The 27,730-nt window shown below is 42.0% G+C and overlaps 1 protein-coding gene across 2 annotated transcripts in view; it reads left to right on the top strand.

The window, feature by feature from the left end:
• PRKG2 (protein kinase cGMP-dependent 2) overlaps positions 1 to 27,730 on the top strand; it is a 94,870-nt gene that overhangs the window by 38,378 nt on the left and 28,762 nt on the right. For both annotated transcript variants that reach the window (XM_088452114.1, XM_088452113.1), the window contains exons 6-8: positions 8,756 to 8,833; positions 24,138 to 24,232; positions 26,075 to 26,143. In XM_088452114.1, the coding sequence (XP_088308240.1) occupies positions 8,756 to 8,833; positions 24,138 to 24,232; positions 26,075 to 26,143 (242 nt within the window). The remainder of the gene's footprint in view (positions 1 to 8,755; positions 8,834 to 24,137; positions 24,233 to 26,074; positions 26,144 to 27,730) is intronic.

Genomic DNA, 27,730 nt, shown 5'->3' with positions numbered 1-27,730 from the left:
TCATCAGTCGTGGGATTCTGGAATAGAACTTCTCCAGGGGAAGATTCCCCCTCGGGGCCGGACCTATCCTTTGTCAGTTCCAGAAACAGCCGCCATGGCAACTTACATTAAGGAAAATCTAGCCAAAGGGTTCATACGGCCTTCCACCTTCCCTGCAGGGGCAGGGTTCTTTTTTGTAAGCAAGAAGGATGGAGGCCTCCGGCCCTGTATAGACTACCGTGGCCTCAACCAAATTACTGTAAAAAATTGGTATCCTTTACCTTTAATTCCTGAGCTTTTCGACAAGGTCCGTGGAGCTAAAGTGTTCTGTAAACTAAATCTTCATGGGGCATACAATTTGATACGAATCAAAGCTGGGGATGAGTGGAAGACCGCCTTCAATACCAGAGATAGTCATTTAGAATATCTAGTGATGCCTTTTGGACTCTGCAATGCACCGGCTATATTTCATGGCTATGTAAATTATATCTTTCGGGACATTCTCTACAGCTTTGTCATCGTCTATTTAGATGATATTCTAATCTTTTCTAAGGATCTCCAATCTCACCGCCAACACGTTCGAGAAGTTCTAGCTCGCCTTCGAAAACACCACCTTTATGGAAAGTTGTCCAAGTGCCTCTTTGAACAAACCACAGTTCCTTTCCTAGGACATATAATTTCTGGGGAAACCATTCAGATGGATCCAGAGAAACTGAAAGCGATCTCTGAATGGCCATTACCAAAATCTTTAAAAGCTACCCACGTTTTTTGGGATTTTCAAACTATTATAGGCGATTCATACCGAATTTTTCCACTGTGGTGTCTCCCATTACTAGTCTCACACGGAAGGGCGCTAACCCAGCCAAGTGGCCGGACTCAGCCATACAGGCCTTCCAGAGATTGAAAGAGGCATTCTCTACTGCCCCTATCCTTTGCCAACCCCAACTGGATAAACCATTTTTTGTGGAAGTGGAGGCCTCTTCGGTGGGTGTAGGGGCGGTATTATCCCAAATTTCCAGTGATGGGAAGAATCATCCATGTGGATACTTCTCTCGTAAATTTTCCTCTGCAGAGAAAAACTATGCGATTGGAGATCAAGAACTCCTGGCTATGCGTCTGGCGTTAATGGAGTGGCGTCATCTTCTGGAAGGGGCCAAGTTTCCAGTTACCATTATTACTGACTATAAAAACTTAATTTATCTTCAGACGGCTCATCGCTTAAATGCCAGGCAGGCCCGCTGGTCCTTGTTCTTCTGAAGGTTTAACATTAAGCTTCAATTTCGCCCCGGTAATTGGAACAAAAAAGCAGATGCTCTCTCCCAGTCTTTTCTACTCGACACACAGGAAGAAGATCATCTAAGATCTCGCCCAATCCTGAACCCTATGGTCTTCGCTTCAACTCAAATATTGACTCCGCCTCCGGGGAAAAATTTTGTGACTCCCGAACTACGGAAAAAGTTGTTAACCTGGGCTCATAGTTCTCTATTTGCTGGGCATTCTGGTATTTTCAAAACATACAAGTTTCTTCAGCGTTCTTATTGGTGGCCCTCGATGAGAAAAGATGTTCAAAAATTTATTTTGTCATGGGTAAAATGCTGACAGCATAAAGTTTCTCGCAAAAAAAGTGCAGGTCTTCTACGCCCGTTACCCGTTCCTACTATTCCTTGGACCCATATATCCATGGATTTTATCTCTGAGCTTCCACGCTCCAAAGGACATTTGGCAAAAATTTTTGTTAAAGAGATTTTTAGGTTACATGGTCTTCCTAGAGAGATTGTTTCTGACCGAGGAGTCCAATTCGTAGCCAAGTTTTGGAGGGCCTTATGCAGCGATTGTGGAACCAAATTAAAATTCTCATCAGCTTACCACCCACAAACTAATGGGCAAACCGAGAGGGTTAATCAGGAACTTTAGACCTTTATAAGAATTTTTGTGTCCTCTTCACAGGATGATTGGGTGGACTTACTACCTTGGGCCGAGTTTTCACATAACTTCAAGTACCACACTTCCTATAATTCCACACCTTTTTATACTGTGTTTGGTAAACATCCCAACATTTACCTTCGGTGGAGGTCCCTGCAGTTACTGACGTTGTAGAATCTTTTTCAGCCATTTGGAAGACGATACATGCCTCGTTGAAACAATCATCCAAGAATTATAAAAGATTCGCTGACAGACGACGGGTCGCGGTTCCTCTGCTGAGAGTTGGAGATAAAGTCTGGGTATCTACTAGGAACATCCGACTGAAAGTTCCAAGTATGAAGCTGGCCCCATGCTTCATTGGTCCGTACCGCATTCACAGAGTGATCAACCCTGTTGCGTATAAATTGGAACTCCCACCTCAATTGAAGGTATCTAATACCTTTCATATTTCTCTATTGCGACCTTTGGTGTTAAATCGGTTCCAAACCACCTCTCCTAAATTACCTCAAGTATAAACTACTCAAGGTACAGAATTCGAAGTTGGGAAGATTCTGGATTCTCGGTTCAGATCCAACATTCTCCAATATCTCATTGATTGGAAGGGTTATGGTCCTGAGGAGAGGGCCTGGATCAGAGCCACAGATGTTCATGCACCTCAATTAATTCGAGCCTTCCACATCAAATTTCCTGGTAAGCCTGGTGGGTGTCTGGTGTCCACCCTGAAAGGGTGGGGTACTGTCAGAGTTCAGCCGGGGATCGGCCGTCCCTTACCGTCCCGCCGGCTTCCTCTGACTTCCCGGGCAGTCGGGCGGCTGGCACGGCGACGTGGGAGGAGCTGAGCATTCAACCTGTAGCTGTGGTGTCAGGCGACCCGGTGAGCGGGGATCGCAGTTTCCATCATGGGCGCCGCCATGACACTTTTCCTATGTCAGTACTTCCTTCCCTGAGTGGCTCGGATGGTCAGCTGACGCTGTGGGCCTATCAGCAGGCTTCCAGGGGTATATATCCGGCTCCTGTGCTCCAGGTAGTTGCCTGAACAATCATTGTCACCGCTAGTGTAACTAGAGGAGTCTCGTTCCAGGTTCCCGTGCTTCCTTTCTTCCAGAGCTTCTGAGCTATCTCATCACAGTGCCTTTACTATCAACTGCCTGTGTGAAAGCTAACCTTCATCTCTCCACAGTGCCTTTACTAATCAACAGCCTGTGTGAAAGCTAACCTCCATCTCACCACAGTGCTTTTACAATCACTGCCTGTGTGCAAGTTAACCCTTCATCTCACCGCAGTGCTTTTACCATCACAGCCTGTGTGCAAGTTAACCCTTCATCTCATTGCAGAGCCTTTTCCATCACAGCCTGTGTGCAGGTTAACCCTTCGTCTCATCACAGTGCTTTCACCATCACAGCCTGTGTGCAGGTTAACCCTTCGTCTCATTGCACCCTAGTGCATGATCTCCGGCCGGCAATCCGGTATATACTTCATGGGATATCCAGCTGTTACCTCAGCCTACCAATAAATCTCCACACCTCTCTAGCCAGCACCTCAAGTGCCTTTCTCCAGCCAGGAGTTCTATCCCACTCCCCATGTGCCTATTCCAGGCATTACCCTTGGGCCACGGGTGTTTTTGATTCTCTTTTCCCTGCAGGCCTTGGTCATCAAGTCAAAGGACAGCGACCTGCTTACAGGGAGCCGCACAAGCCCATATCCGCTTGGAGGGGTCACTGGCGAACACCTCCTTGTGAGTTAGACTCCGCACCATTGACTAGGTCTAGCCAACGACCAAGACTTGTGGATGCGGAGATCATACGTCCAGGCCCCTCGCCTTCGCCTCCTCCCGCAGCCTCAGACCTCGGCTTTCAAAAACCCGCCTCCCAGCGTGACACTACCTCTGGAACGCTCTCCCTCTTCCTATCAGACTCTCCACCTCTCTACAAATTTTCAAACGCGCTCTCAAGATCTACTACTTCATCAAAGCCTTCCAACTCTCATCCTAACCTGCTGCTACTTGCTCCTTCCTCCCTGTCTACCCTATCTGTGTTACACCTGTTTGTCTGCCCTGCCCCTTTAGAATGTAAGCTCTCACGAGCAGGGCCCTCTATGCTCTTGTGCTTCTCCTTACTTTTACTGTCATCTACTCCTCACTTGGGTCCTAACACCTGGTACTTACACCTTATTTGAGTGTTATGAACACTAATGCAGCAACGTATATAAACCTTGTCCTTGTCCTGCATTGTATTACACTGTAAATAATTTTTTGCTTGTTCACTTATTTGTTTATGTACATTGTAAGGTGCTGTAGAACACTTGTGGCACCATATAAACAGAGGATAATAATAATTTTCAAAATGATCAACCAACTATGAGCAAATGGCGCTACAAATATATGGATATGGTAATTGATGAATAGCTTTAAAAAGACACTTCTGTACATATGCATTCTTTAAATTACAGGGACAAAATTAAGTAATTATTTGTTGTGTTTAAAACATGTATTTTAATGATGGGGAAAGCATTTATTATTTTATGGCTATATACAGTAAATGGAACACACATCACAAAATATGTAATGCTTGCTCCATAATTAAAAACACCAATTAATAATTAATTAAAATTGTCCCTTTAATATAATTAATAAATAATATTGCTCTAATTCAATTAAACAATAATGTTTCCACTAATAAGAGAATTAACAGTTCTTGACTTCTTTTGCAATTTATAATAATTGCCTTCATTATAAGTGTATACATCCATCTGATTGAAAAGGGGTATATTTACTAAGTATCAGCTTTGGGTTTTCCGACAGTTTTGCAGTCCCTGGATTTTCTAAAGCACAACCCGACAGGAAACTGCATTTTAGTCAGAAACCCGTTGGAAAACCCAAAACTGACATTTAGTAAATATACCCCCTTGTCTCCAGTGCTTTCCAACTCACTGTCTGCAGTTCCCAGGGCCGTGGTTCATTCAGTGTAACTCATTTTTACTGCCACGTACTAATTGTCTAAATATTTCACAGATTTTTTTTCCCTTGTACTGTCTGTTTGTACTTTTTTATATTGATTTCTCCCTGTATTTTGCTTTGGACACCTGGTGGTGCCATAAATATAAAAGATACTACAAAAACTACAACTACTACTACTACTACTACTACTACTACTACTAATAATAATAATAAGCTATCATGCTTTCTTAATCAGATCTGGGCTAATACCAAAAATACAGCTGGACCACAGGTAGTTCTATATAGCAAATATCTATATAATAATTGAGAAAGTGTTTCTGTCTGTTTGTCCTTTATACACAGCCAGAGTTTTGGACCTAGCTCCACCAAATTTGGCAGGGTGGTGTAGTTTGACCAGGATTATTTTTTTGCCTAGATCTGAACTTTGTTGGGGCCACACATTGTCACACAATCCTTAAAAAAGGGGACCCTCAAAAATTACATAAATTCTGGGGCTGGCTCAAGTGGAAATTGTCAGTCTTGCAAAAACCTGTGTGACAGCTAAAAAAGTATGCTTTTAATCTCACAGTCTGAGCAATATCAAACTTTATGACTCAAGCAAGTTCATATTAAATCCAGAGTTAGTCCTTTTTAAAATGACCATATATATTAGTCAGCCCTCTGTGTTTGCATGCAATGGCACAACTAGAACTTTTGGGGCCACATAGGAAGATCTAAAAAGGCCCCCCAGAGGTAACAAAACACACATATTTGCCCCCACACAGAGCCCATTCATGTTACGCCTCCCCCTGTGTGCCATCAGTAGCTGTGGATTTGGGGATGGGCCGCCAGCTAATTACGGAATACATATAGGATGCCAGTGTTCAGGATCCAAGTGGTCAGAATCCTGATGCCGGCATCCTGACAAGGTTAGAATACCGACACTTTGTTGATATCCTAACCCTGCCCCTGTCCCTACCCTAACCCTCCCTCCTTGGTGCCTGAACCTAACCTCCCCCCTAGTGCCTAAACCTAACCTCCCCCTCCCCACACCCTAAACCTAACCATCCCCCTTGTGCCTAACCCTAACCCTAGTACTTACCTTCGGCATCGGCATTCTGACCGGCAGAATCCCAAGCAGTCAGGATATTAACCACATACCCTAATTACAGCTGGTGCTCCGGCAGACATGGACAGACAGTGTCAGCACAATTTGAATCTGGTGCTCGCAGTGAGTCAATCGAAGCTCGCAGACCGGAAGCCAAACAGGAGCCACCATTGCTGATTGCCTCGCAACCGGCGGTGCTGTCTCTCCATATCTGCCTTCCACTGCGCCTTCTGTAATCAGCTGGTGAGCCGGCACCAAATCAACACCACTGACACCTGAGCCCTCCTTGGTTGCTCTGACTGGACCGGCCCATCTTGTGTGCATGACTGGGCGCAGGGGGAGTGGACGGCCACATTGGCAGCTCGGGCACCATAGCAGTCGCACCCCTTGCACTCACGGTATTATACACCACTATTTGCATGCATGTTAGGAAATAGTGGGGTCCTCTTCAGGATCAATGGAATGGGGTTATAAGTGAGGACAATGTAAACAAATAAAGGCTGCAGGTGTACTTCAGAGTCCAGTCTTCGAGCCAGGCATTGTCAGGTATACCAGCTTGTCTTTATAATAAGCGAGAAACTGTGTATGTGTCTGTTTGTCCTTTATGCACGGCCAAAGTTTTATACTTAACTCCACCAAATTTGTCATGGTGGTGTATTTTGACCATGTTTGAAGTTCGTCAGGGCCATAGAGGTGTCGCTGATTTGAAATTTTTGTTTAAGCAAGTTTGCTCAGGATGTCTTCCACTGCCTAAACTTGCACTGATCTGAAGACACAGGCTGATATGCACCAGGGGGCGGGGGAGGCAGAGCTCAAACAATAGAGCTGTGAGTCGGTTGATCAACTGCCACATTGCACCTGCACTGAGAGTTACTAATTTCCTACAAGCACATTTTCATATGCCATGGTCTGTGCATTATCCAACTGAATTTCTAAACTGCCAGGAACCACCAGTGATGCCTCAGCATAAATTATTTTTGAAGGTTGGTGCACCAATCATGATGCTTAAAACTTGGATTCTCCAAAGCTTTGCAATGGTACATGACTTTACACAAAAACTCTCAAAGCCCATGTTATTGAATTCACTATCATAACAGGATGTGGTACAGGAGAGGATGTGTTAATTCTGCGCATTCCACTCATACCAACAGACATGCCAGTTGAATTCAAGAGATTGCAATTTCCAATCCAACACTCTTTTGCAAAGACCATTAATAAGGCCCAAGGTAAATTTATGAAGGTAGCAGGTATTGATCTGCAAATTCCTTGCTTTTCCCATGGGCAGTTGTATGTGGCATGTTCGAGAGTGGGGCTTCCAACAGCCTTTTTATTCTGGCTCCTAATGGAAAAACAAACAACATTGTTTATACCTCAGTGTTGAGGTAGCAGTGTCTAAATGCTCTATAAAAATGGAGAGGTATTTTTCAGGGCTTAAACCATGTTAGCAAACAGTGGGGTCGTTTTCAGGATCAATGGAATGGGGTTATAGGTCCACTCTTTAACCCGGCAATGCCGGGTATCCCAGCTAGGCCCATACTCAATTAGTGGCGAAAAGCCGAGATCGGCGATAACCGCAATGTTTTCGCCTTATTCACCTGTTTTGAGGTGAAGTTATCGCGTACTTTCACTTTGCGCACTCCCGCTTTTCGCCCTATTCAATTGCAAAACAGGCAAAAATGCGGACGTGCAAATGCTGCGAATGGCAAAACTAGCAAAAATAACTTTTTTTTAAGAAATCAGTCTGTACCCCAAAGAAAGCATCAGTGACCCTGGTAATCACTATAGAAGTGTTTTAATAGCTGTAATAAAAGTATTTTGGGTTCCTAAATTGAGTCAAATGGCTGTTATATGAACTTTTGCATTAGTGTGAAAAAATTATATAAAGGAATTTCTTTGGTGAAAAATAATTGCTGTAGTTAATTTGGGGGAACATTTAAGTGGGTACTAGTATATTTTGGAGTTAATAAAGTACATTTTAAAAAGCTTTAGAAAAAATCTGCTGCAAACCCCTGCAATCCTAAAAACACCTGTCCCATCCATACAGCACCCCAAAATACCCGGCCTAATACTTAAAACCCATTGTCAAACACTTTTTAAAGTTTCACCCCAAAAATGACATGCCTTTTTCGGGGTATTAAGATAAAAAAATAAAATTGGGGCTTAATTAGTCATTAGGGGACGGAGGGGCGAAAACCGCGTATAATAAAATTAGCTCAAATTAAATTATTCGCCGATCGCGGCTTTTTGCCTCTAATTGAATATGGGCTCTAGTTGGTAATAATGAGGTTAAAAACAAATCAGTGTGCTCCTTCCACAAAAATTAATTGAGCAAGGTTGCACTGAACTGCAAATGTAGAGCACAGTAGTGTGAAATTCCTTTAACAGGTTGCGGTAAAATATCCCGACCGTGGGGCTTCCGGCCCTCAGAATGCCGTCTTCAGAATCCCAACACCTGTCAGAGTCCCAGAGCCGGCATTCTGACCACTGGAATCCCGAAGGTAAGTAGCAAGGTTAGGGGGAGGGTTAGGCACTAGGGGAAGGGTTAGGCACTAAGGGGGGAGAGTTAGGTTTAGGCACTGGGGGGAGGTTAGGTTTAGGCATCAAGGAGGGAGGGTTAGGGTAGGGAGAGGGTTAGGATACCTACCGACAAGTGTCTTTTAACCCTGTCAGGATTCTGACCGCAGTGATCCCGAGCGCCGGCATCCCGTACCCAACCCTCCTTTAACTTTTGTGATTTCCAGACCACAAATATTAGTGAGACAGTGCTCAAAATGTATCTGTTTGTATTGACAATTATTATTTGTTATTAGGAATGGTATGAAAAAGGAGATTACATTATCCGGGAAGGAGAGGAAGGCAGCACGTTCTTTATCATTACAAAAGGGAAGGTAAGAAAGAAAAGAATAAAAAAAACATTATATGTTTTACCTTTTTCTTATTACATATATATATATATATATATATATATATATCACACAAAAAAAAAACCTTATCCTGCGCTGTCTATATTAGACTAGCTGCTCCCTTCAGTAAGTCCTCTGTTAGTAGGACTCATCTAAAATATACTCAAAAGAATTACTGTTGGGCCGCTTCAATCCTACCACACTTTATAAAACAAAATGTATTAATATATTTGCTTTGCAAAAATTAGACTCTTTAGAGGCATATAGGTTCCGGTTTACTTCTTTTGAAAAGGCTCAAATGTATTCAATGGACTAATTGGCCAATACTGAAAACAAGCAGGAACGCCTTGGATACTGCCTTTTCAAAAGATGTAAACCAGAACCTATAAGCCTCTAAAGAGATACATTTTTGCAAAGCAAATAAATTAATAAATTTTGTTTTATAAAGTGTGGTAGGACTGAAGCGCCCCAACAGTAATTCTTTTGAGTATATATATGTATATATATATATATATATATATATATATATATATATATGTGTATATGTTTCTAATTACTGAAATTATTTTATTTTGTAGTGGAAAATGTGATGCTGGCATTTATATCTAATAGTTAATTATTATTTGTCATTTAAGTAAATATTATCAATGTAATTTTAGTGCTTGTTACAAATAGAATTCAATGCAAGAAATCCATCTAATTAAATCTGGGGCCTTAGTGTGGTATGTTAGGTTAACTATTCTCATTTCGACATTCATCAGGTCGACATGAGAATGTTGACATGGTAGAAAAGTTGAAATGTTTAGCATGTCGACAATCATCACATCTACATGGATTACCCTTATCCCTAACCCATACCCTTAACCCACCACTTACTTCCTAAATCAACCTCTCACCCACCCCTCAGTATCTTAACCCTAACCTCCTACCGCAGCCTAACCCACCCAGTGGTGCCTAACCCTACTGTTGACATTGTGAACATGTTGACATTTTAAGAATGTTGACATGATGACTGACGACATGTTCAATCATGTAGACATTCTAATGTCCCCATGAAATTTCCCCCCCTAAATTGCAGAAATAGCCATGACTGGTGGCACTATAGCAGTAAAATTGGTAGCATGGAGTCCCCTTGTCATAGTACTAACCGGTCCTAGGCCAGTCAGCAAATACAGTATTTCTCTATTGCGAATCCTTTTTTTTTCTCTCCCTTATGTATACAGCCATGGTCAAAAGTTTTCAGAATGACACAAGTATTGGTTTTCCCAAAGTTTGCTGCTTCAGTGTTTTTAGACCTTTTTGTCAGATGTTACTAGGGTATACTGAAGTAAAATTACAAGCATTTCAGAAGTGTCAAAGGCTTTTATTGACAATTACATTAAGTTTATGCAAAGAGTCAATATTTGCAGTGTTGACCCTTCTTTTTCAAGACCTCTGCAATTCGCCCTGGCTAAAGTGATAACTAAGTGGCTCGGGGAACAAAACATTGAAATTTTGAGCACATGGTCAGGAAACTCCCCAGAGAACTTGTGGTCAAATAGTGAGTATGTGGCCCAGAAGCTGATTGACAGCATGCCAGGGCGAATTGCAGAGGTCTTGAAAAAGAAGGTCAACACTGCAAATATTGACTCTTTGCATAAACTTAATGTAATTGTCAATAAAAGCCTTTGACACTTATGAAATCCTTGTAATTTTACTTCAGTATACCATAGTAACATCTGACAAAAAGGCCTAAAAACACTGAAGCAGCAAACTTTGTGAAAACCAATACTTGTGTCACTCTCAAAACTTTTGGCCATGGCTGTATATGGGATGACACTTGTCCATTGGGAGGTTAAGGAGGCCAGATTGTGTTAAATGTGAATGTGGATGGAACTTTACTTCAACTACTTTGTGTAATTTTGGACAATATAAAAACTATTGGAAAAATACATACATGTGCTGATAAACTGATCCCTGCCCTGAAGGTGGCACTATATTATACTTTTTATGTTTCTGATCTCTTTAATTGGTGTAGGCCACCACCTTGGTAATATTTAGCTGCACCAATGGTTGAAGAGCAGATTTTTTATTTATTGTGTATTATCTGCATCAGTTGTAATCTGACATCTCGTGAGTTAGTTTGAACACAGGCTAGGCTGCTCATGGCAAGGCGATGTGAATTATCGGAGTTGGCATGGGGCATGACAGTGGGTGCCCAATGGATGGAACATTCAATTTCCAAAGTTGTGTGGACATTCAGCATTCCTCGATCTATGGTGCCATGTGTGTACTGGCAATATCTCATGGAAGGCATTACCCCCATCGTGAACAGCGCAGTGGCTGATCACAGGTGCTTAATAATTGTGACCAGCAGTTCTTGGCCAGAATTGTCCGTGTTAACATACAAGCGACACTGGCTCAAATCACATCCACATTCAATGTAGGAGGTACCAGATGCATATCCAGAAGGTCAGTGCAGCATTCTTTAGTTTCCATGCGATACGGGAGCCGAAGACCCACCAGAGTGCCCCTGTTAACACTATGACACCGGACACAGCGCCTCACCTGGGCTTGTGACTTTGCTGATTTGACCCTGGAGGATTGGCAGCATGTAGCATAGTTCAATGAGCAATGGTTCCAGTTGTTTCAGGCTGCTGGTAGGGTTCGGGTGTGGCACAGACCCCATGAGACCATGGACCATAGTTGTCAACAAAGCATCGTGTAGGCTGGCGGTGGTTCTATAATGGTGTGGGGTGTGTTCATGTGGCATGGGTTGGGTCCGCTAGTCCGCCTGGACATGTCACTTGACTGGCAACCTCTGCATTGTATTGCTTGATGACCATTTAATATGGAATGGAATATTCCAACAGGAAAATGCATGTCATTAGTCCCAAGTTGTCCAGAATTAGTTTGAGGAGCATTCTGGAGAGTTCCGACGAATGGTGTTGCCACCAGGTTCACCCAACATGAACCCAATCAAACATTTATTGGACTTGGTGGAGAGGTCCATTCGCACCCAAGATACTGCACCTACAAATATCAGGGAGCTGTGGGAAGATATCCAAATGGCATGGGTCAACATCTCTCCAGAGGTCTTCCATCCACTTGTGGAATTGATTCCACGTCAATTTGCTGCACTTCCCTTGCTCTAGAGGGGGTCCTATACAATACTAGGCATCTATACCATGACTTTTGGCACTTCAGTGTACTTCTAACATACCTGTTGTGAATGAGAACAAAGGCCCTCATTCAGATCCGCTCGCTATCTGCGGTCGTTCGTTCAAAAACAAGGGGTGGCTATTCAAATGAACCGTTCGCACTTTGCGGTCTGTTCACGCCTCTAAGTCTGAACGAGCGAGCAAAACATGCGAACGTAAATTTGAAAAATACGCCCCCTGGCCGCTCGCACCATACGTCATGTCCGCTATTTATTAGATTAATCGAGTACATCGACCAGCGTATGAACTGCTCGCTATTCTTGTGGTTGGTTTTTTCAACCACTATTTTGCGAGCAGTTCTGACTATAAAACAACCAAGTGACGTTGTCAATGACGCTGCTGGATTAATTATGCACTCCCTTAAAACGCCCGTTTTGACCTTTAAGCACGCCTGCGATCGGATCTCCACTCCCCGTTTTCAAGCACCTTCCCCTGTTACCACCCACATACGCCTCATTCTGTCACTCAAATTATCAGGCATTCGCTATTTTGCGAGCACATGAATTTCGACCGCACTGACTGGTTCGCGCATGCGTATAATGATCCGTACGCATGCCCAGTTGGGCAAACATCGCTCGGAGCGAACGAGCTGCCGCTTACGAGTGGCTCTGAATCAGGCCCAAAGTTTGTATAACTTCAATTTATACAGTGCGGTTTTCCATTCAGTATCTAATGCTATTAGCGTAAACGACAAAAAATATGCTTGTAATGTATTTAGACAGTGACAGGCATATTAACATTTCTGTGGACAATGCAGATCTTCATTATGTGCAACTATATATACTGTATATACTGAATGCTGTATATCTATCTATCTATCTATCTATATATATATAGATAGATAGATAGATAGATAGATAGATATACAGCATTCAGTATATACATACAGTCTGCATTAGCCCCCAAAATGAGTTTTGTTAAAATCATGACCCTTACATGAGCAATAACTTAAATCATTAAAATAACATTACTTTCAAAATATAAATTATATACATTTTATATGAATTTAAGTAAAAGGAAATGTGAGCATTTATGGTGTGAAATTTGGTTTAATAATAAAACCACCCATAGCTGTTCATTTCAGGGTGATAATGTTTTTTTAGCGAGTTTTCCGTATTTTATATTCCTTGGCAAAATACAGCAAAAAAGCTGATTGTAACAAAATTTGTCAAAACACATGTGAAAATTGAATTCTATTATCCAATGTAATGCAAGTACTCAGGTATAATAATATTATGCTTTGTGAAGTAATTTACATTGGACATGGTTCAGCACTACTATATATTTCCTGATCACTCATAATTGAAGAATTAACTGCAATATTGAATACTTAAATCCTATGTGTGCAGGGGCAAAGTCATGATTTCTGACAGTGGGTTTCAATGCCACACCACAAGAGTCAATAATGAGCATGCAAGGGGAGGGGCTATCATTATAGCCAATTTAGCCAGTGCTAGGCCTCTCTCCAACCTCTTCCTATCACCTTCAAATACATAGGCAATGCTGCATGGACTACTATTAGCTTTCCCTTCATATGCAGAGAATGTTAGGTGGGACAAACCATCTGACTCTCACTGCAGATCTCTCTTGACGAGAATGTGTCTATAGCAACTCCTGTTCCCATAGAATGCTATATATTCACTGGTACTTGGTTTTCTCCAGGATTGAATTTAAATTCTAAGGTGCATTTTTGCAGAAGACAGATGCTAGTATACTGTAGACAAGCACTGACCTGAATTTACCACTCTAAGGTACTAGTGGAGAACTACATTATGTTGCTCCATACTTGCCGGATTCTCGGCAGGGGTCTCCGGGAGGGCTTAGGGGTGGGGACAGCCAGATTGGCGTATGGGGGCATAGTGCTATAATTGCATCATTGTGGCCCAAGCCCCACTATACAAAAGCTGTGAGTCTCACCTTGGTAAAGCAAGGGGTGGGGCCACAGTGACGCAAATATCTTGAATCATGAGATTGAGCCACCCACTTCACGAGTGCACAAAATGAACCAGTAACATAGCTTGAATACGGGCCATAATCGGCAAGGAACTAGTGCTAAGGGCTGCGGTTTTCATTCGTTGGTATCAATGAGAATCTAGCCCACAGCCATAGGGCTCCCCTGGCTGTGGCATCAGCCCCCGCTAGAAAGGGTCCGGTGCTAGTTCTGGAGATTACGGGGGGACCCTACGCAATTTTATCCCCTGTAATTCCAGAACCACGACTGGATCAGAGCCCAGTTCTGGTTAAGCTAAGTACAGTGGAACCCTACCCAATTTTTCCCCTATACTTAGACAACCAGGACTGGCTATGAAAAGTCCAGGGCTGGTTCTTTTTTAGGAGGGACTCCACGTAATTTTTTTTCTAAATTTAACTGTTTCTAAACTTGGTACAGTGAGATACATGCATGCATATACTCGATTTAGAAAATGCTTATATAATCAAATGTTAGTAAATGAGGGTTTTGAAGAGGGATTTGAACTTTCGATTTGATTCGGTTTGAAGTGAGCTAAATCGCACATCAAAACGAAAATAAAATCGAACCTTTGTAAATATACCCCTAAAGCTCCCTAGGGATTGTAAACATCCACAACGGATAATTAGACATTATATTAATAGCATTCACACTTGGCCAGACATATGCTAAGAACATCACATATATTCCATGTTAATTGTAAAGTTGATCAAAATTATTTTGACTATCAGTTTTATTAGTGCTTAGAGTGTACACCCGCATTTTCTTTTTTTCTTTGCATAGTATTCACATTTAATAACAAAAAACTTATCCACCGAATGAGCCAATGCAATAAATTAATTGCATTCACATTTAATAAATCTATATACCTCAAACAGGCCCCAACATGAATAGACTTATTTACATGCTTCACATGCACTGACATTAAATGAATAGCATTCACATGTAATAAATAGACTAATATCCCCCAAAACCAAACCCAACATGAAATATTATTCACATTTAATAAACAGATCTATTTTCCACAACCTGCCCCAACATTAATTATTATTATTCCCAAACTTGGCCAATAGAATCAAAATTCTGAATTCTCTCCAATATTAATGCAGATGTCATCACATTATCACCTGCAAGAGCTAAATTTTACAAGTACTGTAAGATTATAATTTATAAATTTTCTTATGTCTTAATATAGCAATACACAATCCATGTGGGACAATCCAAATTAATCAAAAATATTCCAATGCAAATTAGAAAAAAAAATGGGGTGCACCCACTAGACTAAAAGTTGATAAAGATAATGCTTAGCTTTCACTGACATTTCAATCCTTAACTCAGAGCTTCAAGAAACATATCTTGATAAAGTTCAAGTTACGGAGTAAAATGTTGATGTAAGATGTTTTAACACAAATAAAATGTGTCTCATTTATCTATTTTAAATATGGTGAGTGCACCTTCTCAAGACATTCATGATTTAAACATTAGGACACTGTAAGATAGTGGGGCCCAACTGGTGACCTGCAGGCCACATGGGGTCTTAAGCTGGCCACACACCAGACCAACTTACATCCAACCAGCCAACTAGTTGATTGGTTGGAATGAAAATCTGGTAAGGTATGAAAGCAAATGAAATTCAGCAATTTGCTCCCAAATGCCGGAAAATGGACAAAAACTGTTGTTTGAACAAATTGCTTAGATCAAACATTTAACAAACTTGTCTGAACGACCATTTTCATCTGTTTTCTGGCATTTAGGAGCAAATTGCTGATCATCAGTTACTCCCATTCCTTACCAGATTTTCATTCCAACCAATCAACTAGTTGGATGGTTGGATGAAAGTTGGTCTAGTGTGTGGCCAGCTTTAGAGTATTCCTCATGTAATAGTAAACTACCCAGTGGCAGAAATATCTATCTATCTATCTATCTATCTATATTAATGGGTATGAAAATACTGTTGGCATAATACTGGGCATTAGTACTGCTGACATATTTTTTGTGCATTATCGTGATTGGCTTTTTACTTAATAATTGCTGCTGACATATTACTAGATATTGTTGCTATTACTGAAATTATTGGGCACTACTATACATGTTTCTTATCACTTAGCATTACCTCTACTGCTGGCTTATTAGTAGACATTAAACTACTGCTGTACATATTAATAATTATTACTTGTACTTGGCATAGTTTCTACTGCTATCAAACTCAAATATGTTCATGATGTCTGATGGACCAACAGTGAAAGTTCTTAGTGTTGGTGACTTGCAGTAGAAGAAATAGAAAAATATATTTTTGTTTTCATTTTTAATGTCAATTTGATTTTTATTTAATATGTGGCCCTCTGGAGTAGTCGGGAACATCACGTGAGGGACCTAGAAACCTAGTACCTTGCCCTCCACTGTTTTATGCCATGCAAAAAAAGTTAAGCTGGATTGTAGTTATTATTCGCAATTTTCATTAAAGGATTCAATATTTGGCTGAACCCAAATTATGAATTTTATGCTTCACTAATATTGCATTTTATAATAAACATAATGATGTAACTGTATCTGTCCTGGAGCTACTTGCTCTTTTCCTAGCATCACTGGTTCCTTATTTCATATGTATTCAAAAATTAGAGAAGATTATGTGCTGCAACCTCAATGCACAGATCCACTTCCATCCTTAGTACAACATTCCAGGTCTATTATAACACATGTTCACAAATCATCCATGAAAATATTAGTATATGCCCAGCTGTCTTAAAAATGATTGGATTTTTTTTCTAAATATAATATTCAAGTTTCTTGAGGCTGGGTAAATATTTAAACATTCAAGTGTTTGTTGAAGCAGGTTTAGCACCAATTTATTAACAATAGAATTAAAACTAGATGAAAGTTTCTTAATTATAAAAGAAATATATTTTACAGTTGTTCAGCTTGACATTTCCATGCCACAGATTAGAGGACATCTTCTCACTTAAAGCTGCATTACCACCTAGGAAACATTTTTCTCTGGTGGCCTCTTATCCTAATCAGAGACCTGGGGCTGTTATATGCACCTTTTTTTTTCATATAGGCACTGGGTCATAACAGGAATTTGTGACTGGTGCCACTGCACGGAGCACAGGGCTCTGTGGGCAGCAACATCGCTGCCCCCGACCCTTGCTTCTGGCTGGCAGGGTACCCTGCAGCCAGGATCACTGCTGCAGAGCTGCCAGAGCATCCTTTAGACTCTCCAGATAGGCACCCTGCAGTCTGTGCAGTGATCGGTGTGTCCTCAAACGCTCCAGTCAACAATATACTTACCGGTGCTGCCAGCCCCACCCCCTCCATACGTTGTAATGCTAGGGGGTCAGGCTGGCATAGGGCACATTTAAGCCCTGTTAAGATTCTGAAGGTCACAGCACAGAACAACAGGGGTGCCAAGACGGGGAGTGGGTACTGTTCGAGGGGCCCAGCGGTATACAAGTGTTCCCCTTTGCAGTTGTTTTTTTTTGGGGGGGGGGCATGGCCACGCTTACCAGTGTTGGCCACATCGCCTCAGTACCCAGGTCTTATTGATGTCTCAATGGCCCTTGCAAAGCACTAAAGTTTACTAATTCAGTACAGTGCCATTGTATTTCCCTTGCAATTCCTTTAACCCTTTCTGTATATCTTATTCGAATGTGTGGTGGTTGAGGTACTAGTGTATTATAGGCAACAACACTTACACCTGAGCTGGCAATGACAGTGTCTGTGTCTCTTCTACTCATTCCTCTGTGCAAGCTTCATGCAACAGTAAAGACATTCTGGATATCCCAGAACTACAGAATAATGCAGCAGACTCTTTTCCCCTAATGCAATAGCTGCACCACAATGAAGGGGTGGGGGGTCGCTGGCAACTTATCCTTGACCAGGGCACTAAATGTCTAGTTACAGGTCTGATAAAGGCTAACAAATAAGTAAAGATAACCATCTTTATGAGTAGAATGACCAGTCACAAGCAGCAATTCTTTGATTCCAGCTTGTGATTGGTATCCCCGCTCACACCTTCCTTCCCTGGTTTTCAGCGAGGGCCTTCAGAGTGGAGCTCTTGGAAAAATGACTACACTGAGTATTTTTTTCCTAGGTCATATTTTTTTTAACATTTTCAATTCCAAATTATCCGCCTCTTTCACCTTTTCAACTTTGGGTTTGTGGTCATCTGCCGAACCCCTGGACCCTTTTCCAGCTTTGTTGATAACTTTACTGCCTGTCTCCACTACTTTCCTCTAACCTCCCCTCCTTCATCCTGGACGACTTCAACAACCCCATTAATATTCCCAATACTTCTACCACTTCTACTTTTTTCTCCCTCTCTGAATCTCATCAATGTTCTTCCTCCCCTTCTCACTCCAGTGGCCATAATCTTGACTTTGACCTTTCCCACTGATGGTAAAATATATCTCTGACTTTCCAAAACTTCCACCTTCCTTTCTCTGACAACTATGTAATTTCTCTCCTTCACTCCACCCATTTTCCACCCTTGACTCTGTTGCTCTGGCAGTTACTCTTAATTACTGACTGTCCTCTACCCAGCACTGCACTCAAGGCTGATCTGCTACTTCTAAAAGATGTTCACTGCGGAAAGGTATTGGAGAAATTCTCTTTCGCTCTTTAACTTCCTTCAATTTTAACTCATGCTTTCTCCCCCAACCCCGGCCACCCCTTCACTGCCTTCCCTCTGCCTTGCCACTCCTCCCCTCCCCTCCATAGACTACTCTTACTTTTCCTTGCAACTATTAATAAGGATATTTCCTCTCAAATTCCTTTTCATGTATCTCACCCTTCTTCTACTATGGCCCAACTTACCCTCCTCCTTCTCACTCACCTGTCTCCTCAACCCTATTCCATCCTTTCTTCTCTACACCCTCTCTCTTGAAGCTTACTCCCTCACCCCTTCAACCTCTCACTTTCTGTAGGCACTGTCTCCTACCCTTTTAAATACACCCTTGTTTCTCATATTCTAAAAAAAAAACTCTTTCCCTTCTATGGGTCATGTCTCCTTCTCCAGCTAGTTCACCATCTCTTTCATCCCCTTCTCTCCAAACCCTTTGACTGATTCATTTTTCCTGTCCAATTTGCTTCTGTCCCATACCTTTCTTTACCTGCTGTAATCTGGCTTTTACTTCCTTCACTCAACTGATACTGGGCCTTATTCAGAACTGCACGTATGTGCAAAATGCTGAACGCAGATTACCGATTATCACATATTATTAAAACTTATTTTCAAACTTCATTAAGTAATGAAAATAAACTACCATTTCTGAATGCTTTTCTGGGAAAAAACCTACCCCAACTCCCTAGTCCATAAGCAGTGCCCCATCCTCTTATTCTCTCCCTGCACTATACCTTTTCTCCAGTGCGCTTCCACTCAGTCTATATGTATGATCCTTTAGGTCTGCGCACATTGATACTGTGTTACTGTTACTCATTTTGTTGTGTTGTTATTTCACTGTTTGCTTTATTCCGTTGTGCTGTCTGTTTGTACATTTTACATTGAATTGGTTGGGTTTGAAAGTATTTTTCCCCTGTGCTAAAAGAGAAAAAAATTTAATTTGTAATATGAACTTGCTTCATATAGTGATGTGTTTGACACCACAATCTTTCTGCGCTAGCTTATCAGGAGCCTCTCATCATTATTGTTGTTGTTGTTATTGTACTGTTTATATTTTTATATACTTGGATTGGCTACATGCTGGTCTACCCTCCCACTTCAACATTGACTATAATAGATTGGCTGAGCTGCTCTATTTTGTATTATATATTTAGGGAGAGATTTATCAAATCTTGGAAAGAGATAAAGTACAAACCGATCAGCTTATAACTGTAATTTTTCTAGTACAGCCTGTAAAATGACAGTTAGAAGCTGATTGCTTGGTACTTTGGGCGGGATATACCAGTGACGTGCGGTGAGGTAAATGGCTGGGGAAGCACTGGCTAGTATCACAGACAGATTTACAGATACACATATGAACCTGAGGGTTCATGTGGGCATTATACAAAGGTGCAGCAGTATATAGTGCTGGAAATTTGTTGTATTTTGATCAGGGATGTGCGGAAGAGGTAGGCAGGTTGACTATATAAATTATTAGAATGATACAAAGTAGATATTTATAATATTTTCTTTACATTTCTCTTATATTTTTTACAGTGAAAACTCTGGAGTATTCCTAAGTATGACAGGAAAGCCTCTGTCTCACCTGACCGCATATCACTGGGATGTACTAAAGGAGGAAAACCCATGAATATGTCGTTTTCAGGAGTTTACAGCATACCTCATGTGTGCTAAGCACCGGAATGCGATGCATTCCAATGCTTAGTCCTGATGGGTAACGCCATCTTCAGGTGGCATTGCCAATATAAGGCTATGGGCTTCTTTTCTGGACGCTACCCCCCCTCCCCCGCGCAACCAGCATCCTTCTGTGCATGCACAGAAGAACACCAAAGGGACTTCTGGTTGTTAAACCCGATAGTCCCTCTCTCCGGGGGCATCGCACACTACAGTTCTTATGGGGTGATTTACCTGTGCGATATTCTAGGTACATACTGCTGTAATCAACCGCGGTATGTACCCAATGAGAGGCGGGATGTACCGCATCGCGGATGCGATATTTATTACAGCCCGTCCTATATCTCTATCCCCTTTATCTCCAGGAATTGGTACATCTCCTCCTTAATGTTGTTTACTCAAGTTTTTTTCCTGGTGATAGTGTGTTTCTCTGTACTGAGTCACTGAGCTATTAATTTATATCATTGGGAGTGCCATGGAAATATTTAGCTTTGGAGCTTCCTGGAATTTTTGCCATTATTTTTTCCATCAGAGTATATTTCAAGATATATTGATTTGGCAAAATCATTTATATTACAGTGCAGTTTCATTATTCTATTTTTATTAACCTTTATACCTGACATCATTAAAGGCAGTGGCGGCTCCAGGGGTGAGGCTGCAGCGCAGTCCAAATTTCAAATAGGGGAGCCGCAACAACTGCCAGTGAGTCCCAGCCATCTATGTTTGGCAGACTTTGAAATGGCAGTTGGTGTGTTTTCCCTATTTGAATTTTGGACTGTGCTGCAGCCCCACCTCTGGAGCCGCCACTGATTATAGGCCAAATTAAATAGCCCGTAATTTGCGGAAGCCAGGATCATTCTGGCGAGATAGTCACTAGCTTTAAAGTGGTAATTAGTTTAAGGGAAAAACCAACCTGGTTTTGCCTTTAAACTAATTGGCGCTTTAAATCTAATGATTAGCTTGCCAGAATCATGGTGGCTTACGTAAATCGTGGGCTATTACGTTTGGCCCTATATGTCTATTGAACTTTGTGGGTTGTATTGGGACACATATCCATAGTTTTATATGGAAGTCTTGTCAGCTGTATGATATAACATATAAACATGCCAAGGCACTATGGGCCTGATTCAGACCCACTCGCGAGCGGCTGTCCGCTCGCAAGTGGGTCGATGTTCTGGACTGAGCATGCGCACGACGGAGGGAGCTCCGTCGTGCGCATGCGCCAGACGCGACGAGCGAAGGAAAGTCCTTCGCTCGTTGTGTCTGATCAAAGGGGGCGTGCTGTCGATGTTGATTGACAGCACGCCCCCTTTGGTAGGCGTGCCGGGGGCGTGCCTCCCATCAGAAGCCGGCCCACTGACATCACTAGTGATGTCAGTGGGAGTGATTTTGGCTCTGATAGAGCCAAAATCACTCCGGAGCTTGCGGTTGAAAACCTCAACCGCAGGCTCCGGCTCGCAATTTCGATGGTCGCGATGGTCACGACCATCGCGGCCATCAAAATGCACGCTCGTATAGCCTGTGGGTGGTGACCCACAGCTATACGAGCGTCCAGGAGGACGCTCCATTTTCATGGAGGCCGGCCCTCATTCAGAGCGTGCGCTCTGCTCAGAACGTACGGCTCTGAATGAGGGCCTATAAGTTTTGTTTGAAGTTAAGCTCTTAATATTTTGTAAATATCTGCATTTGGGTTTGAGACTGTGGTTGATATGACCTGTGACATTTGCAGGCTTATAAAGAAACATAGACAGGAAGGGATGTCGCTGGCATTGTCAAAAGAGCCATAAACAAAAAATATGAATAAATAATAATAATAAAATATATATGTATATATATATATATATATAAATAGATATAAAAATGACAGGTATAAAAAATACTAATAACAAATATATATTTTTTTTTAAATTGTGTGCACAGACTGCTGCCATTAAATACAGGATAGTCATGTGTTGCTAGAAGAAAACTCAGTTGTGTACAAGAAACAATAACAGTGCAATACAATGTGCAGACACTACCAAAGAAGAATATTAAAAATAAGTTGTCTAAGAATGTTTAACAATGAAAAATATTTATTATTATTATGCAAATTCTAAAATCAAAGCAAGGTAGCAATTGCCCAAGCATAATACATATATCTCAATAAATGAGGTAGTTTAGGGGTATAAAAACACACTTTTTTCTTAAGAGTCCAAAGAGATGAATGACTATATAATGAGTGTTAGAAATGTCTCTGGACATAAAGTTCCTCTATATGAGCAAAAAAAGATGATTTGGTTACCAGTTCCACGAAATACAGTCCATAGAAAAGGAATGGTGAATTGCCAGATGAATAAAAGCTTCCCTGCAGCTGTGTGCGGTCCCATGCGGGAATTGACAAATCCCCAGGCAAATGACAAATTATGGAATACCTGTTATTAGGATCTTTGTGGTGCCCGAAAAGTTCTTTGAGGATATATCAATATTCCAAATATCCAGCAGTAAAAGAGTAGTCGCAGCCACATAAGTATATACTGTACATCCAAGCTCAATGATACATGAGCTAACGTGTTTCCCTGTATCAGACAGGTCTCTGATGAAGCTGTCTGCTACGGGGAAACGTGTTAGACTAATTTTCCCAGAATCACTAGGCAGCAGTTGTTCTAAAAAAAAACCAAGCAAACCTTATTTAGATCTGCATACCTAAATACAGACCGGTATCAAACCTCCCTTTGCAAGGAAAGATTATTGAGAAAGTGGTTGCAACTCAGCTGGAATCCCGTCTGTGAACCCATGATCCATTCTAGTCAGTATGCAGGAGCCCACATAGCACTAAAGCAGCCCTGATGTCTGTGCTTAATGATCTCTCAGTGCAAGAGAGAGAGAGGCCTCTGTTCAAACCTACTCCTCCTGTATCTTTCTGTAACAATTGATACTATGGACCATGGGACTCTAATAGAGTATCTGACTGTGCCTTAGCTGGTTCAAATTGTTTCTCATTGGCAGACTACAGAGAGTTTCTTCAGGAGTATGTGCATTGGCATATGTGCCACTGTCAAATAGTGTTCCATACAGTTCTATCTTACCTTCCATGCTTTTCAAATTATACATACAGTACATGCTATCTCTGGGTGATATAATCATAGGTCATGGCCTGATCTATTTCTATTCAAATGATACTCAACTGCCCTTTGCTCTGGTTACTGAGAATCCAATACCAATTCTAAATGGCTGTCTATCTGAGCTCCAGGAGTGGATGAGTGCCATCTGACTAAGATTGAATCCTGAAAATACAAAGACTGTTATTATAGAACTTTCTGATGTGGAAGTCATGGCACATGGCTCATGGCTAAACAATGTAAAAGTTAGTACTTGAATGGCAAACATAGAACTTGCACCAACTTTGTGTATGCCCAGAAAATATGCATATGGCAGAAGCAATTCAGGCATGGCTTTAACCCTAAATGCATTGCATAGCTGTTTGCTTCTAATCCATTTTTCGCAAGAGTCCACAAGTGGCATTTGCTACAGATTGGGCCTGGCACAGATTTCAAAGTAAATTTGGAGTGGGTTGCTGAATAGAAGCATGCAAACATGCATATGTTTCCCCAAATACAGGCGTATTTTCACTTATATCCACTGTTGCATTGACACATCCTGAACTTTGCCTAGCTTTTATGGTATTATACATTTACTGTATGTGTTTGGCTACATTTATGGGGTATTTGTTACATGTAGGTAACAATGTTAATTTATAATTAACCTTGTCCCTGGGGAAGATGTGTAAACGTTATATAAACTGTGCATATGCTCTGATTACTATTTTTAACAAATGTATATTTATTTTAGGTGAAAATTACACAAAGTACAGAAGGTTATGATGAGCCCCAGTTAATTAAAACAATGGAGAAGGGGGATTACTTTGGTGAAAAGGCCCTTATCAGGTTAGTGAGCTTCATATTAATGTATTACTAAGCTGTCATATCCATTGGTGGGTTTCCCACTAAACACAAGAGGCACATGCCTAGTGGCGCTACTTGCTGGGGTCTGCCACTTATTTTTCTTTGCAATGGTTGGTAACGGTAGGCGATTTGTGATGCAGGGGGGTAAAGGTTTGGGTTGCCTTGATTGCCCGCAGACATTGGGAACAGCCCTGACATAAAGGAGGCAGAGCTGGGGCAGCTACTGAATAGAAGCAAGGTCTGTTACACTGAGTATTTTCAATCTGTCACATTATAAAGAGGTTGCACTTTAATAAGATTTTCAGTTTGTCACATGAAAAGCTCATGAAAACCGCACATGAATCATTTCTTGCTGTACACACGCAAAAAAAATCCTTATCATTCATGAAATATCCATCTAGGAAGTTGTTTCTAAAATTCAGTGATCTTTTCTGATGGAGATGGCCAATACTCCCTACTCTACCTGTGCATCCTCCACCATGTTCAAATGGTTTCTTTGGCATGAATATGTAACAGAGGGTGAAGGAGCCACACATTCCCAGCACTCTTGGTACTTCCGTGTTTCGCCTTGTTGAGGTGCTGCAATCTTCTTCCCCTTCGGGAACACCCCTCTAAGCACTGTTGTCCTGCACCCCTAAAGGAGGGTTAGGGGGGGAGAGGGTTAGGGATAGTGAAAAACGTACCTGTCGGGATCTGCTGTTGCCGGTCTTTGAAATGCTGGACATATCGATTCCGTATGCAACAAGGTAGCTGAAAATGTTTGAAGTGGAGTTAGTGATGAGTTAGTGTACTGGGATGGTGGATATGTTATGGTGACTGAAGCTCCAAGTGAAGTACTTTTGCAAGATTGCAAAAAAGAAGGGGACAAGGGTGGGAAAACATCAGGGGAGCAATTACATACAGAAACAGGTTAGTCATATACAGTGAAATCAAAAAAGCAATACAAAGCAGAATTGGTATGTGTGACAGCCGGGCCTAAGTCCGGTGGTTCAAATCCCGATGCCGGAAAACCGGCAACAGCAGATCCCGACAGGTATGTTTTTTAACTATCCCTAACCCTCTCCCACCCCTAACCCTCATATAGGGGTGCCTAACCCTAACCTCCCCCTCTAGTGCCTAACCCTAACCTCCCCATATAAGTGCCTAAACCTAACCCCCCCTCCCGCAGCCTAAACCTAACTCCCGGGGGGGTGCCTAACCCTAACCTCCCCGTCGGGGGTGCCTAACCCTAACCCCCCTTCCCCTAGCCTGACCCTAACCCTCCCAGGGGGGTGCCTAACCCTAAGTCTCCCCCAGGAGCCCCTAACATAACCCTCTTCCCCCGCTGTTCGGACCCGCCGCCCGACTTACCTTCGTTCGGTATGCCGGACGTCGGGATTTCGGCGGGTGGATAATGATAGGCGTCGGGATATCAACGCCTATCATTAGTCCCATGCTGGGATTTGACAGTCGGGATGCTGGCGGTCGGCATTTCCACTGCCAGCTTCCTGACTGCATATCGTTGTATACAGTTACACCAGTTTTGTACTTTTCTACAACACATATATTTATATTTATGCATCCAACTTGTTAAACCAGATTGTCATGCTTCTGAATGATTGTTATAACATTAATGCAGCCAAAAGCACTGGAAAACGTAAAAATGTTGTGACAAGTAATGTGAAATTGTTTAACACTAGTCACAATTCTACTTGCTTGATGGGAGACGGGGAAGGAGGTGGAGAGGAAGACTTTTGTTACGTTAGATGATTATACTTCATGCAAATGTATTTACTATAGAAAATAACAATTGTGTATTCACTCTGTTATGTGTTTTTCACATAGTGAAGATGTCAGATCAGCTAATATAATTGCAGATGATAATGAGGTGGAGTGTCTAACAATGGATCGAGAGTAAGTATCACCATTTGTGTCTTATTATTATTTTTTAGGCTACATACTGTATTAATCTAGAAAAAGCAGTAACATGCATTTTACACACCTCACTTATAGTTTGTCGTAGGCAGTTACTTAGAATGAAACAATGTAAATTCAGTGGACCTCATTTAAGAAGCACAACAGGTACAATCATACAGTGTGTAGATGAAGTGTCCATTGCTCATTGAGTGCACACCTACTCTCAGCTCTTGGGAGATGCCACCTCATATCATGGGCCTGAATCAAAGGTGGACAGAGTTTCGATGCAGCATCGCAGTTGGCCAATAATGTAACGCACTGCGTATATGTGTTCTGATTGAGATTTCAGTAGGCGTTTCTGGGGGGTAACATGGATGTGGCTAGCCAGACCTGGGCATTTTATGGGCGTGTCGCTGACAGCGACTTCATCTAAATACCCAGTAGTGCTGATGGTGTGACTAAAGACGCACCACAACAGATTAGCAGCACCGCAAGTAGGCATCTCAGTATGTTCAGAATGGAATGCGCCATTAGCATAAAGGTGCAGCTGACACAGTCACATCTGTGTTCACGCCTCATATGTGCTAGGTGTGTGGCAGTGGTGTCACTAGATGGTGCGGGGGTGCGGACCACACCAGGTGTCATGCTCTGAGGGAGTGACACAAAAATGCCAGCTTTTCCTTAGTACCAGGGAGCTGGGCGCAGCACACTAACATCACAGTGCAGCTCTGGGCTCCTGGTCCCTGAGGAGGAGCCAACAGTGCAAGGAGAGTCTCTGGGGGCAGCCCTGCATCTCCGGGAGTGGAGCATGCGGATTCTTGTTTCTGACAGAATCCGCATGCACCCAGCATGGGGAAGGTGCAAATCCAAATGCTAGTTATGTTGGCTGCAGCTGCAGGAAGAAAAACAGTAAAGGTGCCTACACACTTGGCGATGTGCTCACGATCCAACGATGTGTCCGATTTCCCCTTGGACTCTGCCCAGCAGTCATGGGCACCATTTGGTGTTAAAAAACTGTCCAATGTGACAAACGATCTATCGTGCCTCCTAACTATTCCAGTGGATCATGACTGAGATTGTCTGATCTGCCCTACAGCACGGCAGATCTGAAGATGCGATGTACGACCAGCGGGTACGCGCATCGGCATCGTGAGTGGAAACTCACGATTTGGGCATATTTTACACGATTTGTTGCCACAATCGCCAAGTGTGTAGGCACCTTAAGCGGTCCAGCCATCCACATGTGGGTGGAACTAAGGTACGAAGCAGGCTGCTATGGTCGGACAGAAAAGTGAAATCAGCCCCTATACTTTGAATTTAGGTAATATTGGAGTCTGGAATTGCATTGATAAAATGGCATATTTTGGTGGCTTGACAGAGTTGAGGATTTTTTTTCACATTCTGTTTATATATGTTATTAAGTTTTAGAGTGGTGGATTTTGTTTTTACCGAATATGTCATTTTCATGCAATGTTTTGTATGGATTGGAGTCTGATTGGGTGATATGGTCAGCTCTTGTGTGGCATTCTCAACCAATCTGCCCAGTATTTTTTTGTTTATTTCATCATCCCTATATGAAAAACT

The sequence above is a fragment of the Taudactylus pleione genome, unplaced genomic scaffold (assembly GCF_031769625.1).
Source record: "Taudactylus pleione unplaced genomic scaffold, aTauple2 ptg000033l, whole genome shotgun sequence".
Lineage (NCBI taxonomy): Eukaryota > Metazoa > Chordata > Amphibia > Anura > Myobatrachidae > Taudactylus > Taudactylus pleione.
This window is presented reverse-complemented; position numbering and strand designations above follow the sequence as displayed.